The sequence below is a fragment of the Budorcas taxicolor genome, chromosome 8 (assembly GCF_023091745.1).
Source record: "Budorcas taxicolor isolate Tak-1 chromosome 8, Takin1.1, whole genome shotgun sequence".
NCBI lineage: Eukaryota > Metazoa > Chordata > Mammalia > Artiodactyla > Bovidae > Budorcas > Budorcas taxicolor.
In genome coordinates, this window is record NC_068917.1 from 49,202,400 (window position 1) to 49,221,348 (window position 18,949).

The window sequence follows — 18,949 nt, forward strand, 5'->3', positions numbered from 1 at the left end:
GCAGCATGCCAGTCCTCCCTGTCCATCACCAACCCCCGGAGTTCACCCAGACTCACGTCCATTGAGTCGGTGATGCCATCCAACCATCTCATCCTCTGTCGTCCCCTTCTCCTGCCCTCAATCCCTCCCAGCATCAGGGTCTTTTCCAATGAGTCAACTCTTCGCATGAGGTGGCCAAAGTATTGAAGTTTCAGCTTTAGCATCTATCCTTCCAATGAACACCCAGAACTGATCTCCTTTAGGATGGACTGGTTGGCTCTCCTTGCAGTCCAAGGAACTCTCAAGAGTCTTCTCCAACACCACAGTTCACAAGCATCAATTCTTTGGCTCTCAGCTTTCTTTATGGTCCAACTCTCACATCCATACATGACTACTGGAAAAACCATAGCTTTGACTAGATGGACCTTTGTCAGCAAAGTAATGTCTCTGCTTTTGAATATGCTATCTAGGTTGGTCATAACTTTCCTTCCAAGGAGTAAGCATCTTTTAATTTCATGGCTGCAATCACCATCTGCAGTGCAAAATTCTGAGAGGACACCTAGAATGTGTTTAAGGACCAGCCAGGAGATTCATGTGGCTGGAGGGGACTAAGCATGGCAGATGAAGTTAAGAGATATAAAGGGGTAGAGACAAGTTCTGTAGACCTGGTAGGCCCTTGTGAAGATTTGGGGGTTTGCTAAGTAATTGATGGACTTGTTAGGAGTCTGGGGCCAAGGAGTGACATGGCCCAATTTCTGTATTAAAGGGATGCCCTGACAACTGTGTTAAAAATGGAATGGAGGTGCACGAGGCAGAAGAAGCAAGAAGACCACCTTCCAGAAGCTAGTGTAGCATCTCTGACAAACAGCAATGGCAGCTTCAGTCACCATGGGAATGGAGAATGGTCAGTACCTACTATGTTTTGAATCCTGAACTGATGGAATTTGGTAATGTCCTGAGAAGAAGAGTTAAGGGTAACTCTTAAATATTTTTTCTGAGCAACTGAAGGAGAAAGTTTCCTTTAACTGAGATGACGAAGGTGCAGGGGAGTTAGTGGGCCATCTGGACTAGAAATGTCTGTTGGGGAGATATTGGGCTATAGGTGGTGTTTCAAACTATGAGACTGGATGAAATCACTGAAGAAGTGAGGAGAGAGGGCAACAAGAGTTGAAATAACAGAACTTGGAGGCAACCTAATATCCAAGGGGTCAGAGAGAGAAATAAAGAAATAGCACAAAGACTGAAGAACAAGGAGAGTCTGGAAACCAAGTGGAAGCATGTGCGCAGGGCTCTGGTGGTTAAACAAGAGTTTGTTAGGCCAGTGGTCTTCAAAGTGTGGTCCCAGACTAGCAGGGTCAACATATAGGAACTTGTGAGGAATGTGCAGAATTTTGCACCCTAAGCTTAATCTATTGAATCAGAAACTCTGATGCTGGGTTTCTGATATACCTTAAGATTTGGGAGAATGGCATTGAAACATATATAATATCATATATGAAACGAATTGCCAGTCCAGGTTCAATGCATGATACTGGATGCTTGGGGCTGGTGCACTGGGACAACCCAGAGGGATGGTACAGGGAGGGAGGAGGGAGGGGGGGTCAGGATGGGGAACACGTGTATACCTGTGGCGGATTCATGTTGATGTATGGCAAAACCAATACAATATTGTAAAGTAATTAACCTCCAATTAAAATAAATAAATTTATATTTTAAAAAAAGATTTAAGAACCATTGCCCTAGTCATACAGTTGCCTACCCAATATTATAAACAGCATTAAGACCCTCACCCTACCATCATCACTTTCTTTGCTGGAAGAAAATATTTTTAAAGACCCACTTAGTGCTTAAGGGAAATGTGTAGCCAATGGGTATTAGGGAGGGAGTAACCCCCTTCCTAATATCACTACTCCCATCTCTCATGTCCCAATTTAGAAACTTTCTACTAATTTATCATGACTCTTTGGAGAGGAGGAATGCCCCCATTTTAGGGACCGAGGCAATGCTGAGCACCAGGCATGCCAGACATTCCATGGCTAAATAAAAGTGTGCGTATGGGGGGGGTCGGCATTCCAAGGTTAGCATTAATGGGCCATAAATGCTGAACTCCTAGATAGATATAAACCTTATTCCACTCGACACAACACTTTCCAAATTTTCCTCTAGGTTTTCCTAAGAGAATTCCACCCTTTTCCATCCTGAGGAAAAAAGGTTAAAATTAGGGCCAGCCCTGCAAGACTGGCATTCCAGACAGAGAGAGGCTGTACCCAGAAATAAGCTGGTTCCCACTGCGGATGGGAGGGGCGGGGCGCCTCCAGCCCCAACTCATCCCGAGGGGCTCCTGGGACGCCTGCCCTCTCCAGCGGCTGACAGGGATCTGGTCCCAAGCCGTTAAGAATCCCGGAGAGATATGAGGAGGGAGGTGGGAGGAGGGTTCAGGATTGGGAACACGTGTACACCCGTGGCGGATTCATGTTGATGTATGGCAAAACCAATATAGTATTGTAAAGTAAAATAAAGTTTAAAAAAAATACAAAGGTTAAAGAAAAAGAAAAAAACAGAAGCCGAACCGTGTCACTGCCTCCCGACCTCTCCTGTCCCAGCCAGTCCTGGCTGGCTTTTCAAAAGTGTGCAGTTGTCTCCTCCCCGCCCAGCCCCATCCTCGCGCAGGACCAGCTGTGAGGCCGGCTTCACTTGGGACGCAAGCTGCCTCGCGGCTGCAGCTCAGCAAGCGCCGCTCCCAGTTCAGGCACCTTCAGCCCTCCATTCGGCTCCCGAGCCGCGGTGCAAAGTTGGGCAGCTTCCAGTGCTCTTTGCCTCTGATTTCTCCCTCCCCCGGTTCGAGGTGTCTCTGCTTCCCACGCTCCTTTCACCGGGAGCAGCCTGTCCCGGCGGGCTGGCGGTTCGCTCCTCTGTCCAGTCCTCCTCCCCGACCATGCTGTTCAGGAGCGTCCTCCTGGCAGTGCAAGGTAAGGCCTGGACCCGGGGGCTATCCCCGTGGGGCGCTTTCGTAAGCCTCTCCCAATCCTGCAGCCCCGGTAGTCCAGCTTGCGGTCCTGGGCTGGGCCATCTAAGGGTGCCTACGGACAGCGTCTCAGCAGCCGTTTACGTCCCTCCCTAGCCCAGCGGCTGCGCACAGGTCTTGCAGGGGAAGCTCCCGGGGCGGGGGCGGCAGTAGCACATCCCTCTCTCGCCCCATCTTGGACGCCTTCCTCCACTTTCACCAGGTAGTTCCCCAGGGTGCCCTGAGTTGCTGCCAACGCTCCCCAGACCCAGCCCGAATTGAAACTCGCTTTGTATCCACAGCACTGCAGCTTGCCAGTACCCTGGACCTGCCCGCGGGGTCCTGCACCTTCGAGGAGAACACCTGCGGCTTTGACTCGGTGTTCGAGTTCCTGCCGTGGATTTTAAATGAGGAAGGTAAGGGGCTCGTGCACAGGGCCCCAACCTGAACTTTTTTGGCTGGGTGGCTCTTTTGCATGAAAGTGAAAGTTGCTCAGTCGTATCCAACTCTTTGTGACCCCATGAACTATATAATCCATGGAATTCTCTAGACCAGAATACTGGGGTGGGTAGCCTTTCCCTTCTCCAGGGGATTTTCCCAACCCAGGTCTCCCGCGTTGCAGGCGGATTCTTTACCAGCGGAGCCACAAGGTAAGCCCTTTCGCATGGATAATGTTATTATCTTGGAGTTACATACTCTCGGGAGAAAAAGTGTGTCATGGATCATCTTTCCAGTTCTCAGCTGTGCTGCATGAAAGGCCAATGACGAGATGGGGGTTGGGTGGGGCGTCCTTTGTTTACCTGGCCCTTGGCGAGAAGCGCTGAGATTTCGCCCCTCCCCCCTACTCCCTAATGGAAGGGAGAAAGGGGACACAGCTGATGCTTGTCTCCCACCAGCTATGTGCCCTCTGCAGGTCAACAGGCTCTCTCGTCCTCAGTAGACACCTTTGTGAGCTGGGCAAGTTGGGTGAGATAAGTTTTCCTTTCATCCTGCAGAAACGGTGGTGCTGCTCCTCTGTGATGAGACCTCACGTTTGTGTTGTGCTTGACAGCGTTTTGTTGCATGACATCACCCTCATGTTATTGTTGATTTATAATTCAGCACTTGGCAAAAGAGGAAACCAAGTGTATGGCTGTGTGTCTGAGGTCACTCAGCTGGCTTGCATTGGTCATTGCCTCACCGCTCATACTGTTTGGGTTCTAGTGTCAAAGTTTAAATGTGGGATCTTAAATGGGATACAGTTTTTTGCCCTTTATTTATTTAGTAAATATATATATATATTTCTATTTCTTCCCTTTTGCCTGTGCCACCCCATTCAGAAGCCTGATGTCCCAGGTCACCGGAACTGGAAAATAGCCTCCTTTAAAATATGCCGCAGCATAAAAGAGATCAGTTAATCTCCTTCCCCTCTCAGTTGTCTTCAGGCCCCCAGATTATCTAACCTCCCTGGAGAAGGTGGGGGCCCAGAACCCCTGCTCAGGATGTATAAAGTGTCATCACAGCTTTTCTGCCTCAGGCTTATCCTTGGGGTTTTGCATATTTTAGCTTCCCTGATGTTGGCAGGGAGGTGATGTTAACCCCAGTTTCCAGAGGAGGGAATCTCAGTCTTAGAATATTTAGACGACTGGCCCACGTACCAAGGTAATCAGTCAGTGGCCAACTCTGAACTGACTAGATCAGGGAAAAAATAGGAGCAAACTACTCAGTAGTAAACGTTATTTATTGCCAACGCTTGCTAAGTCTTCAGTACCAAATACTTAAGGATAGCTGGAAAAAAATCAATTCCTGATTTATTATTTGAGGAATTCCTACCTTGCTGATGCCTTAGGGAAATCTCTTTCATCTCCTTTCTCTGTTCTGATTGTGCGTGGAGCATGTTGAGCAATGGCCTGGGCCACACAACGGGCTTTGGAGAGCATTATTCTCTAGCACAGTGCTTTAGCTGCATCAGAATTATCTGGGATGGGGGGGTGGTGGTATTAAAACACAGATTGCTGGGCCCCACCTCTGAGTTTCAGAGTCTGTGGGTCTGGAAGGGTGCTGAGAATTTGCATACCTAGTAAGTACTTAGGTGATGTTGCTGGTCAGGAGATCACACTTTGAGAATCACTGACCTTACACATCCCCCTACCTCTGCTGGTGGCTCTGCGCAGGGCTAGGACCAGGGTAAAAGAGCCACTTGCATGACCCTGAGAGTGAAAACCTCCTTCAATCTTGTGCCCTAGACACCCCTTTTGCTTCACCCTAGTCTGGCACTGAGAAAAGGAAATCAGCATCACCCCTTAATCCAGGAGCCTCAGTCCTGTGCCCCCATTGTCAGGCCTCTGTCAGGATGGTGGCCCCCTGGCAGCCTGCTCCTGGGTCAGTGGGCAGGCCACATCCCGCCACACTCGACTGCTGTCCAGACCCACAGGAAGTACTCTCTGCTGAGTTGGCACCTCTGCACCAGTGGCAGTTTAACAGTGCCCCTCCAGGAAAACAGGAAGATGCTTATAGGGGAAGGTGATTGCGGTTTACAGCGTATAATGAAGGCACTGTTGCTTTCCTCTTTGCTTTCTTTCTAACATCTAACAGTCACTGCTTTCTGGCTCAAGGCTGGGACTCCTGGCTTGGCTGGGGGAAGGTAATTCAGTCGCCTCTGAGCAGTTCTATGGGAGCAGGCCCATTAGGCTTCTGTCCTTACAGATCGTGTTTTTCAGTGGCCAGAATTTGGACGTAGCAGTCCACTCCAGAGGTGCAGTGAGGTAGGTGTGTGCCAGCTGCCATGGTTGCCTCCTGAGAAGCCATCACTAAGAATTTCTATTATAAACCCATTGCTAGGTTGGTAAATTAAAGATAATGAAATTGTTCCAAGCTGAAATTTGGCAAGCTGTTCGCCAGCCTTACTGCAAATTTACTTCAGCTGGCTGTAAAAACCCTTTGAAACTAGTTCCATCCACCTCTGTGTGTTGCATGGTAGCATAGAGAGCTGTAAGTTTCAGTGACTTTTGCCTACAAGAATTTGGAATGCAAATAGCACTTCCTTTGATGTCCTTGGTCAGTAGGTTAATTTATGGTGGAGCAATCAATGCTAAAGCCCAGTGAAGAGGGTTAAGTGGAGAAACAAATCTGCCAATTAGAATTTCATTCCCTGATAGCTCAGTCGGTAAAGAATCTGCCTACAGTACAGGAGACCTGGGTTCGATTCCTGGGTTGGGAAGATCCCCTGGAGAAGGGAATGGCAACCCACTCCAGTATTCTTGCCTGGGGAACCCCATGGACAGAGAAGCCTGGTGAGCTGCAGTCCATGGGGTTGCAAAGAGTCAGATAGCACTGAGCGATGAACACCTTTGCCTTTTTAGGATAGGAGATTCACATCAGGAGTTGTCTCAAAATACCTCCCAGCTGCCCAAAATTGTATGTGAGGTCCACCCCTTTGATTTATTTAGTGTATTAGGTCTCTAAGCCTTTCCAGTTACAATTTCAGTATCCCTAGCTCATGGCCATTTTGAAATATGCTTGATCTCCTTTCACAGAATGGATGAGTTTTGACAAGGCAATGTGTTGACTTGATTGCGCTCCACCATGGAGGGCGCCCCTGGGGAACAGAGGATGGCATCAGAGTAGCTGAGCATGTGCTGGAACCTAGTCTCATCTACTTCCCAGTTTTGGCAATGTGGTCTTGTTTTCTTGATTTACCTCCATGTTTTTGGTAGAATATTTTCATTTTCTCTCACTTGTCAAGGCAAGTGAGATTGTATCAGAATCAAACTTTGAAATTGCTTCTAAGATTTAGGTTTGAATTAAATCCTGGAAAGAAGAGACTATTTTATCCTATAAAAATCTTCATTCATTCATTATCTCAAAAAATCTTTATTCACAGTTCAGAGAATATTGGAACCCCTTTAACAGTCATCCTCAGCAGAAATCAAGATTGTCAGTTCCACTTGCCCAGTGCCAGCTGTGGGGGCCGAAGCCCTTCGGCTGAGGATTCTTGGAGACTGTAAAGTTGGCCTCACATCAGAATTGTCATGATTCAGATTAGCCATTGGATGGATTTTGGCTTTGTTCTGACTTTTGGGCACCTCGGTTTAGTATCTTTAAGCTGGCTCTGTGAGGAAGTCATTGGAGGAACTGCAGGAGGAAGAGAGTAAAATCCAAATCCAGGCACTACTCCTTTATTAGAAGTTTGGGGCACTAAAGCACCCCAGAGAGTAAGGCAGATGTGGACGTATGTCAGGTAAAAAAGGAAATTCAAAACACTTGTTGTAGAGGAGGTGGTTTTTTCCTACAGCAGTGGGGGTCAAGGTTTGAGGAAATGTCTAATACAGGAAGAATTTGGATGGTATTTGTACCTCGGAGCAAGTGATAGTATCTGTGGCAGGCTGGCCAGCTAGACGTTTGCATTAACCAAGGGGGTGAGAGTAGGGTGGTGGGGTGGTGGTAGAGTGTGCTGAAATCTCAATGTAAGTACATGCCTTTTTCTCTTCCTGTCACCCTCCTTTCTTCACCAAACCCCTTACTTCTCTCTTAAGGACACTTATAGTCACTTGGTCAGCTGAATTTCAGCTCTTTACTCAGTCAGGTGCTAGTTATTATTAATAGTGATAAATCCTGCATGATATTTCTTGAGGCCCAGCTAAAGCCAAAGTCTGGTCAGGATCCCAAAGACCTTCCTGAAGGAGAATGATCAGCCCTCCCTTTCTGCAGATTATAGCTCTTTTCCTGATTCTGGGAGAATGGCTCAGCATCCCAGTCTGACATCACCCTGAGTTCATCCAGGGAATTCCCACCCTCTGGACCAGTTTGAACCTGCATCACCTCTGCTGGTTGGTCTCTTGACACCCTCTCTGCTGAAGCACAGCCCCCACATTGTGCAAAGGCTGGGAGCAGCACAAGACTGAGGTGTTCCCTGTATGCCTCTTGGAGAAACAGTCGACCCCAGGCCACATTCTTCCTGCAGTGCCACAAGGGATTCCTGGGCCCACCCAGGCTACTTCTGATGTCCAGTCGAACCTGGCTCTTGTGAGCTGTGCCTAAGCATGACCTCAGTTCTGTCCTGGCTCTGCCCAGCATCCTAGATCCTAGGGCTGGGCCATGGAGTTCACCCAGTACAACCTCCTCATTTTATGGAGGAGCACACTGGAGCCCAGAAAGGCTCAGCATTAATCAGGCTCTATATTGATGCTGCTGGTGCCTTCTAGGAGGCCCCTGAGCTCTCAACCCCTCAGTTTTGGGGCATGTCCCTAACCCTTGGCCTCCATATCAATCTGAGTTCCCAGGTTGTCTTACATGGCTCCTCCACTTGGGACTTAACCTACCTGGACTGGTAATCTCTCCCTGCTCCTCCCTGCCATGACTCACTTCTCTGAACATAGGCACTGTCTAGCCAGCCTTCTTCCTATCAAGGCCAACACCCAGTCTGGGTCTTCTCTACTCAGGTTAGAATTGCTGAATGGGAAGTTGCTACCTAGTTCCTGGCCTGATCCCTAACAAGGTGTCCTGGATTTGGGATGTTTGCCTTCTCATAATCACAGAAGTCAGCTATGGTCACAATATATTGGGAGGAAAAAGTAATCTCTTGTCATAGGACTTTCTGCTTTTATTGTCATCTTCAAATCTCTTAGCATGCAAGCAACCCCCATGTTTTATGACTTGCATTTTGGGATATGGTATTCATAAAAAATCCTGGTTCTTAAAATAACAGAACCTTTTTGGTAGGTCATCTCAGTAACAGTCCTAATTCTGTCTTATTAAACAGCATTTGATTTTTAAGAAGCTGATTAAAATGCATGTATGTTAATAGAAGTGGTGGGTATCTCAATGCGTAAGATCAGCAGACAGTTGAATGTGTCTTGGGCATTTTGACATGGCATCACCAACTTGATGGACATAAGTTTGAGCAAGCTCCGGGAGCTGGTGATAGACAGGGAAGCCTGGCGTGCTGCAGTCCATGGAGTCACAGAGTCGAATGCAACTGAATGAATAAGCTGAACTGAACTGAGCATTTTGGTTGGTCAACCCTGATTTTCACCTCTGCCAATTATCCCACCACTCTCCCTCAATTTCTCTTGTGTGTGTCTTAATCAACTCAGTCATATAAGTGTATTCATACATTCAGATCTAGGCTCTTGCGGTGTTTGATTATATGTTTAATTTTATACATATGTAGGTATGTGTATGAAATATCTAGAGAAAGAAGGTGGTGCTGAACACAGAACATATTGCTGGTGATAAATGAGGAAGTTATTTAAGAGCAAAGAACTTCCACAGTATATCAGAAATTTCTATCATATCCATTGTGTGTGTGTGTTCAGTCGCTTAGTCTTGTCCAACTCTTTGCAACCCCGTGGACTGTAGCCTGCTAGTTTCCTTTGTCCAAGGAATTTTCCAGGCAAGAACACTGGAGTGGGTTGCTATTTCCTATGCCAGGGGATCTTCTGGACCCAGGGATTGAGCCTGCGTCTCTTGTGTCTCCGGCATTGGCAGGTGGATTCTTTATCACCGAGCCCCCTGGGGAGCCCATCATATCCATTAGGCCATAACCTAATTAAGTAAAGCATAATGTCACACCTAATATCAACAAAGCACTCCTGACAAAAATAGAAATTTATCGAGAAATTCTTACACCTACGCCAATGGTTCTTAGCTCTGACTGGACATTAAAATCACCTAAATTTTTCTTTAAAAATAGTCGTACGCAGGCCCTACCACAAGAGATTCTGATTTACTTGACCGCATACAGGGCCAGACTTGGCACTGTTAACAAACAGACATTAGTAGATGAACAAACTCCCTATGTGATTCTGATACGTGGCCAGGGTTGAGGACAGTGACGAGAAGAATGGCCAACTCCTTCCTCTCCCCAGCCAGATGCAGAAAGAAGGAACATGCTGTTGCTAAGGATCCTTTAATGATTACCGATTGCCAATAGAATAAAGTACAAACTGCCTAGCTTGGCACTCAGGGGCCTTTGTAATTTACCCTCAGTTATATTTTTATTCCTCCCCCCCGCCGTTAATCCCCAACATGCTGTTCACTCAGTGAGCTCTTTACTTTCTCGCCTCCTTGCTCTGTTTGTGCTCTTCTGTACATTCCTGTTATCCTGCTTTTTCATTCCCTGGCTCCATCCTGGCCTATTTAAATCTATCTGTGCTTTAATGTATGGCTCTTTTTTGAAACAATCCTTGAGTTTCCCAAGTAAATAAACTTCTCCCTTTCCTCTTTGTTTCCCCTTCCCATGGCTCTCTTCACTTTCCACTTTGTAAATCTTCTTCTTAGTGTCTCCTTATTGGAGTCCCCACCTCTTCACCTCATCTGAGTTATGCGTTGAGAACAGGGATCACATACTTCCCACAGCACCTGACAGTGTGTGGTATCAACAAACATTTTGAATTTAATCAATCTCTAAAGCCCTTATTGAGATCACTTTCTTTAAAAAAAAAAAAAAAAAGTTCTTGACATTTTCCCCTGTAAAGAAAGAGGTTGTGTTTAATCATCCTTCCTACCATAAGACTTCAAAGACTTTGGAGTCTTCTGTTGCAATTTCCAAATATAACAGTGAAGCAGTATTTCAGTTTGCCTCACCAATACATGATCTGTTTCATCCCTGACATACCAATGGACAAATAGCCCTTGGATCATTTACCCATCAGGACTGCCTGAGTCCTTTGATCCTCTGCCATCACAAACAATCACAGTGCAACCTGGAGAGAGACACTGATGGTCTAAAAAGTATTTTTGGCAAAAGATGATCGAACTTTGGACTAGCTATTGAGAGCTGTTGTTTCTAAGGAACTCGCGTGGGAGGCATAAATAGTACCTACCCTGATGGGTAAAAGCATACAGGGATATTTGTCTGTTACTTGAAGAAAGGAATCTTCCATACGGATGTGACTTATAGAGAAATCCAGTGACATCTGCAAAAATATTTGCTTTTTCTGCCTTGTGAGACATTTATCTGTGTTTTCAGGGAGGGTTCTGAGTTTATGAATAAAATAAAACAAGTGGCATCATGCCATAATTTCATAGTATCATGAATGAATCGTATCTTTTACAAAAAACACTTCTAAAGAATATTCATTCTGTCAACACATATTTGCATACCCACTATGCGTCAGGCACTATGTTGGTTGTTGGAGTACAGATAGTACATGGAATACATTCACAGTCATGATCCCTGCCATTTGCAGGCACCTTAGACCAACAGGAGCAAACACAAATCTGTAATTATGATAGAGAGCAAACGGAATTGTATACTAGCCCAGGATCTTCATTGCAAACAGCATAAGTAGACTGTTTAAATTAAGCGCAAAAGAAGTTTATTGGAAGGGTATCAGTTAGCTCTTAGAATCAGCAGGAAGTCTAGAGATCTGAGTTACATTTGGGCAAGAGTAAAGAGCTATAATGTGTTGGCGAGATCCCACTGAAGGAGCCATTTGTGTGACTTTGCCATGATTGTTTACTACTGCACCTCTGGACCTGCCTGTTCATTATACTGTAGACAAGAAGCAGTGTGATGCAGCCTGCTCTCCAGTTCAGTAGCTGAGAAAAGGGTTGATTTGAGGAAGACAAGATGATAATGGGAAGGCTAGATAGGGAACTATGCAGTGGTTCAGCTAAGAGATGATGAGGCTTGAAATAGGAAAAAGGGAGTAGGGGTAAAAGGGAGAGTAAATAAAGCATCAGAACAGGGACTCATCTGGCAGGACTTGCTTATTGATTGGGTGGAAGTAATGAGTCAGATAGAGAGTGACTTCCAGATTTCTAGTTTGGGCAGACATATGTTTGAGGGTGTCAACAGTTGAAGAATTTCAAAGGGAAAATTGTATTAGAGTAGAAGAAGGTGTGTTCAATTCTGAGTTACCTGGGAAACATCCAGGTGGAGGTGTTGAGCAGGACTTTGATGCAAGAAGCTGAAAGTCAGGAACAGTCTGGGTAGGACTATTCCCACTATGGCTGTGGGAATCTTCAGTGTAAAGATGGTGGTTGAAACCTTGAGTATAGACAAGATTCCCCCAAAGAGAATGTAGAAAGTGAAGATAGCAGGAAGCTGAAGGTGGAGCCTTAAATTCATGTTTAAGGATCAGGCATAGGAAGGAGATGGTGGAAAAAAGGAAACAGAAGGAAATTTAGGCATAGAGGAGGAGAATTAAGAAAATACAGGGCCACAAAAGCCAAAGGACTTTGTAGGGTCAAAAGGAGGAGGTGATCAACAGGGCCCAGGGAAGCCGAGAAGTGGGTGCTCTATGACTTGCCTGTTGAAAATAACAGTTAGGTGCTCACATGAGTGAAGTGTCAGTAAAGCGCTCACGACAGACCCTACATGCCCTGGTGGAAGAATGAAGGGAGAATGTTGACAGTGGAGCTCTCAGCAAAGAAGTTCAATGTTCCCTGTTTCTCAGAAAGAGATTTAACCGTACCTCCGAAGAAACTTGTGATGAAAGAGTTTTTGTTTTTCTTTTCCTTGTTTCTTAGGAAGACTTGTGCCTGTTTGTAGAGTGAGAGGAAAGGATTAGTCAAGAAAGAAGGTTCAGGAGAGAGTAGGACCTCCTCACTAGCCCTACAGTAGACCCAATTTCCACTTTGACAATTTGGAAACCTCAAGAATATTTCTTTAAAAAAAAATTATTTATTTTTGGCTGCATCAGGTCTTCGTTGCAGCATACAGGATCTTTCATTGTGGTGTGCGGGTTTCTCTAGTTCTGTCACAGTCTTAACTGCCCCGCAGTACGTGGGATCTTAGTTCCCTGACCAGGGATCAAAGCAATGTGGATTCTTAACCACTAGACCACCAGGGAAGTCCCAAGAACATATAGATTTCTTCAACTGGCATAACCCAAGAACCATCCATTGAGTGGCTTGAGAACATTTGTGTCAGCTTCAAAATGTGTGACATTTTATTCCTATTGTAAATCTAGAGGGTATAGGAAATTGGGCTGAATCTGCGGTAGTTAGGATGCATCCTGGAACTTACTTAATAAAAAGCAAAACCAAACCTTTAGAAGTTACAGAATGTTTGGGTATTGGGAAACTTTAACAGCGTAGCATATTGTATTTCTGTATTAGGAACGGTTCCCAGTGAGAAGTGTGAAGCGATACCTAGTGAAACCATTACAAGATAGCTTCCTGTGCCGCCGTGGTTTGTGACCCATAGGTGGCATATCATGGTGCCTGTCTAGTATATTTATTGTAATTGTCTGTAACCATCATAACAACCAACCATCCCGGAGGTGGTTATTATCAACATTTTACAGATGTGGAAGTAGGAGACACAGAGAGATGGAGGTAACATGCCCAGCACGATACAGAGTCAGGATGTGGACCCAAGCATATCCAACTCAAAAGACTTGTGCCTCACTGGACCCTGGGCACCTTCCCATCAGAATAGGTTGATACCTTCATACTTCCAGAGGTCATCACCATGGAAGACAGACCTGAAAGATTCGTGCTTCCCTAGAGACAGTGGGAATCCTCTGCAAAATTCTCATGGTGTCCCAGCATTCCCACTCTGCCCTGGGTTTCAGGCCCCAGCTACAGCCAGCGTGCCTGCTATATGGTAGTAAGCCTTTGGAATCAAGCCAAGATAGGGAAATATACTTTTACTTATTTTTTCCATAATAGATTATAAAGTTTAATTTTGGAACCATTTGAGGATTCTCTTCTCAGTCCTCAGCATGATCTTGGCAGAGAACTTCAGGGAAAATTTATGACTTGACCTAAAATACTTTGGCAGTCTTAAGGAATACTCCTCAACTTCAAATTCATCTATTCCTACTGTGAACAAATTAAAAGAGTACACAGATAGATGTGTTTTTGCAAGCCAGTTGCCCCACTCCACTACACGAGCACCTTGGTACTTATTCCATTACTCTTAACAGAATGGCAATATTGCTATCCAGCAACATTATACAATATTGTGATATATAACTTAGCTCTACGCTCAGAAAAATTTCCATTCCTTATTTGAAAAACTTTTGCCTCACTGCCAAAGAGAGCTGAAGTGTTATTTGGGGCCATGCTTGTAATGAAGATGACTTTAATATGCTTTAACTTCACCAAGAAGCTGCATTCTTGGCTTACCAATGTTTTATGACTAAAACCATATTGTCTGATACCATAACTTAATGTTTTCTTTTTTAAGCTTCTGCAGATTTCTTCTAATTTTGACTTTATGAAAAAAATGGGTAATAGACTGGAGTGTGTTTAAATTGTTTTGTGACTCTACATTAGCCCATTTTAAAATATAAGCTTTATGGAAAGCCTTTGGCTTTCCACTATAAATCCTGAAAATTGGGAATAAGCATATGAAAATCTTTTTCCTTTTCCACAAATTCTGTTGCGGAAACTGTGAGTTATGCATTGGTACCTTTTTTAAAAAAGAAAACACTGAAGAGTAGAACCTTTTGAACTCACATTTAAAAAGCTCTAATATATCATAGGTTACATGTTATCTTTGAAGATTTTCGTCTTCATTGTCAACATGAAATAGTCAATAACCTGCCTACATGTGGTTCTTTACTGAATCAGTTCAGTTCAGTTCAGTCACTCAGTCGTGTCCGACTCTTTGCTACCCCATGGACTGCAGCACACCAGGCCTCCCTGTCCATCAACAACTCCTGGAGTTCACCCAAACCCATGTCCCTTGAGTCGGTGATGCCACCCAACCATCTCATCCTCTGTCATCCCCTTCTCCTCCTACCCTCAATCTTTCCCAGCATCAGGGTCTTTTCAAATGAGTCAGCTCTGAATATTGTATAATAAAAGAGAAATTATATTGAAGATAACATACCTGAAGATGCATAGTATTGTCATGGGTTTTAATTTGTTTTTTTGTCCTTGAGGTGTAGTTGACATACAGTAGTATATCAGTTTAAGGTGTATAGCATAATGATTTGACTTACATATGTATCATGAAATGATTACCGCAGTAAGGTTAATAAACACTCATCATCTCATATCGAATCAAAATAACAGGTAAAGAAAACATTTTTTTCCTTGTGATGTAAACACTTAGGATTTACTGTTTTAACTCTCCTGAGTAACATAGGAACAGCACTAATTATACCTATGCTGCACATTACATTCCTAGTACTTTATCTTGTAACTGGAAGTTTGTACATTTTGCCCATGTGTGTGTTTATTCACCAAGTCATGTCCAGCTCTTTGGGACCCCATGGACTGTGGTATGCCAGGCCTCCCTGTCCCTCACCATCTCTTAGACTTTGCCCAAGTTCGTGTCAATTGAATTGATGATGCCATCCAACCATCTCATCCTCTGTTACCCCCTTCTCCTTTTGCCTTCAATCGTTCCCAACATCAGGGTCTTTTCCAGTGAGTCAGCTGTTCGCATCAGGTGGTCAAAGTATTGGAGCTTCAGCTTCAGCATCAGTCCTTCCAGTGAATATTCAGGGATGATTGCCTTTGAAAGTCAAAGTGAAAGTCGCCCTTTAGGATTGACCGTTTTGATCTCTTTGCTATCCAAGGGACTCTCAAGAGTCTTCTCCAGAACCACAGTTTGAAAGCATCAATTCTTTGACACTCTGGCTTCTTTATGGTCCTACTGTCACATTCATACATGACCAATGGAAAGACCATAACCTTTGGTGGCAAAGTGATGACTCTGCTTTTTAATACACTGCCTAGGTTTGACTACCTTCACCCAACTCCCCCTCCCTCCCAAACCCCACCTCTGGTGACTGCAAATCTAGTCTCCTTTTCTATGAGTTTGTTTGTTTTTGAAGTATAATTGACCTACAACACTATGTGATTTCCTGTTGCACAACATAGTGATTTGATATTTTTTATATTACAAAATGATCACCACAGTAAGTCTAGTTACCATCGCCACTGTACCTACATATTACAGTATTATTTACTGTATTCCGTACAGTATACTTCCCAGGTGGTGCTAGTGGTAAAGAATCTGCCTACCAATTCAGGAGGTGTAACAGACACAGGTTTTATCCCTGGGTCAGGAAGGTCCCCTGGAGAAAGGATAGGCAACCCACTCCAGTATTGTTGCCTGGAGAATCCCATCCCAGGGACAGAGGAGCCTGGGGGGCTGCAGTCCTTAGGGTTGCAGAGTCAGACATGACTGAAGTGATTTAGCCTGCACTCTGCACTCTGCATTTCATCCCCATGACTTATTTGTTTTGTAGCTGAAAGTTTGTACCTCTTAATCTCCCTCACCTATTTCACTCATTCTTCTACCTCTCTCCCCTGTGACAACCACCTGTTAGTTCTGTGTATCTATAAGTGGGTTTCTGTTTTGTTAGGTTTATTCATTTTTTTTTAAGTTTCCACATATAGGTGAAATCATATGGTATTTTTCTGTTTTATCTCACTCAGCATAATATCCTCCAGGCCCATCCATGTTGTCACATATAGCATTATTTTATTCTTTTTTATGACTGAGTAGTATTCCGTTCTGTATACACCACATCTCCTTTATCCATCCATCTATTGATGGGCACTTAGGTTGCTTCCATATCTTGGCTACTAGGCATGCCTGTTTCATTTTTAATCTTGCACTTGTGAAATAGGACTTATTTGCTCTATATACACATAAACTCTAAAGAGTGTTCTGTAAAATGAGACTCTGAAAGCTATAGAGCATAAATTCCAGGTTTTTAAACCACTCCCATTATTTAAAAAAAATCAATAATTATCAATGATGTCATGTTCAATTCTTGTCTGTCAAGTATGTCATTAAGCAACTTTTGGAGAGGATGAAGGCAACCTGTTTGCTTCATAACAGCTGAAAACGGACAGCTTAGTTGTCAAAAAAGTTTCTCGGTCTCTCAGAATATCTCTCATGCCTCTTGCCTTTCTACGAACTCAGCTACTCACAATAAAAATTGCTGGGAGATGAAAAGGGTGTGAAATGGTTTATATCTTTAATTAATTCCATTCATTTGTCATTTTGGCGAGCAGGAAGTCATTCACAAGTTCACGACAATATTCTGTCATAAAATAAGTTGGACACATTAATGGGTGATCTCTTGCTGAGCATAATATTGGCCTAGTAGTCTAAGATTTGTTAGAAAATTAATGAGTCTTGGAAAAATAGATAACGTTCACCATCATTCCATCCAAATGTGCAGTGAATCATGGCTTGCACAGTAGACACTGAATTTGACACTCAAGTGATTTAAGAACTTCTCCTTAGAAACACTAGACAAAGGAAAGATCCTGGAGAGTAAACAGCAGAGACTCAGAGTTCCAATCTCTTTTAGCCTTGATCACTAGTCACCAGCTGAATGACTTGCCATCAAGGTTTCCCTAGCCAGGCACTGAGGATGATGACTGGTGTATTTTATTTAAATATTTTGAAGAATGGACTCATCAATTTTTTTAATGTTTTTTTAACCATTTTTTAAAATGTTTACCCATAGATCTTTTTTCATAAAGACCATTTGCAAGCATTTACTGAGCACTGGGTGAATGTGTTGGCATTGAGCCAGAAGACCCAGTAGATGAATAATGACAACTATTTTATCCAACACTTATTGGGCAGTTCTTATATACCAAGCACTTTGGTAGATGCCTTGCATGTATAATCTCACTGAATTCTTACAGTGACCCAGTGAGGAGATACTCACTACAGATGAAGAAACTGGGATTTAGAGTTTTGGGGGTTTTTTTTAACAGTCCCAAAGTCACAGAGCAGGTAAATGATGAAGCCTAGATTTTAACCTACATTTCTCTCCAAAGACTGGGAAAAGAATCATTCTGCCAGTTTGTTTCCACACTCTCCCTTAACATGGAGCCTCAAAGCATCTTTGGGATAGAAATAATAATGATACTTATAAGTAGCTAACTCTTAAATACTCATCTATATACTATTGGGGTTGCACAGAGTCGGACACAACTGAAGCGACTTAGCAGCAGCAGCATATACTATTCTATGTTTGATGTTATTAACTAATTTAATTGTCCCAACAGCTTAATGAGTTGAGTCTTATTTTCATTCTCATTTTAGGGTTAAGGGAGGTGAGGCATCCACAGGTAACATACCTGTGGTCACAGTGATCCCAGCGGGCAACACTATATTTTGTAACAGGTCTTCTGGCTCCAGTCTGTGTTCTGTGAAGGATATAGCAATTATAATATTCTTTTTTTTTCCCACTGCACTTTGAGTTGAGAAGCTTTTCTCCTTAAGTTCTGATGTGAATGACTAAGAGAACCATGTAAGGACATTCTTTCAGATTCTTTCATACACAAGGGCCCTATCACCAAATAAATTCTAATCTGAAGAAATTTTTAATCAGTCCTTTTCTTTAGAAATGGCATGGGACCCTGGGACAACAGAATTCCTGCCTGGTTCCAAGTTCTAAATGAGGTTACGATGGGAACTCCTGTGAGAGACTCATACTCCAGGCACCCCCATGACTGCCCCTCATTCTCTGGACAAATTCCAGTAGAACTTATGTTCCTTGATAATCTTACAGTCTTGTTTTGAAAATATGTCAAGTATCCTCATACCAAGAAAAAGAAAAGAAATAGAAGTGTAATATTTGTCTTCTTGGGTTATGGAGCAAGGAGCTCAAATCAGTAGGGATACAAGCAGGAGACACCATATAAGCAGAAAGACAATGAAAATCCCTCATCCTTGGAACAAAGGCAACGAATGACCCCCTGATCAAACTTACTTTGTAAGTTAGCTAAAGAAATATATGCATCTCAGTCTCGAGGTTTTCTGTTTTTCTTTTCAGTCATGACTACATATTTATTTGTTTACTTTTTAATGTCTAATTACTTTTTAAAAAATTTTATTGAAGTACAGTTGATTTACAATGTTGTGTTAATTTCTTCTCTATAGCAAAGTACTCAGTTATACATCTATATGTAGAGAGAGAGAGATACATAGATTCTTTTTCATATTCTTTTCCACTATGGTTTGTCACAGATATTGTATATAGTTCCCTGTGCTATCCAGTAGGATACTGGTGTTTATCCATCTTGTGTATAACAGTTTGCCTCTGC

General features: G+C 43.6%; 1 protein-coding gene across 1 annotated transcript in view; it reads left to right on the plus strand.

Annotated features, from left to right (window-relative positions):
* Positions 1-2,914: 2,914 nt before the first annotated feature.
* The window catches only part of MAMDC2 (MAM domain containing 2), a 164,265-nt gene continuing 148,230 nt past the window's right edge, over positions 2,915-18,949 (plus strand). Inside the window, exons 1-2 of the mRNA XM_052645189.1 lie at positions 2,915-2,948; positions 3,286-3,399. Coding sequence (XP_052501149.1) covers positions 2,915-2,948; positions 3,286-3,399 — 148 coding nt within the window. The remainder of the gene's footprint in view (positions 2,949-3,285; positions 3,400-18,949) is intronic.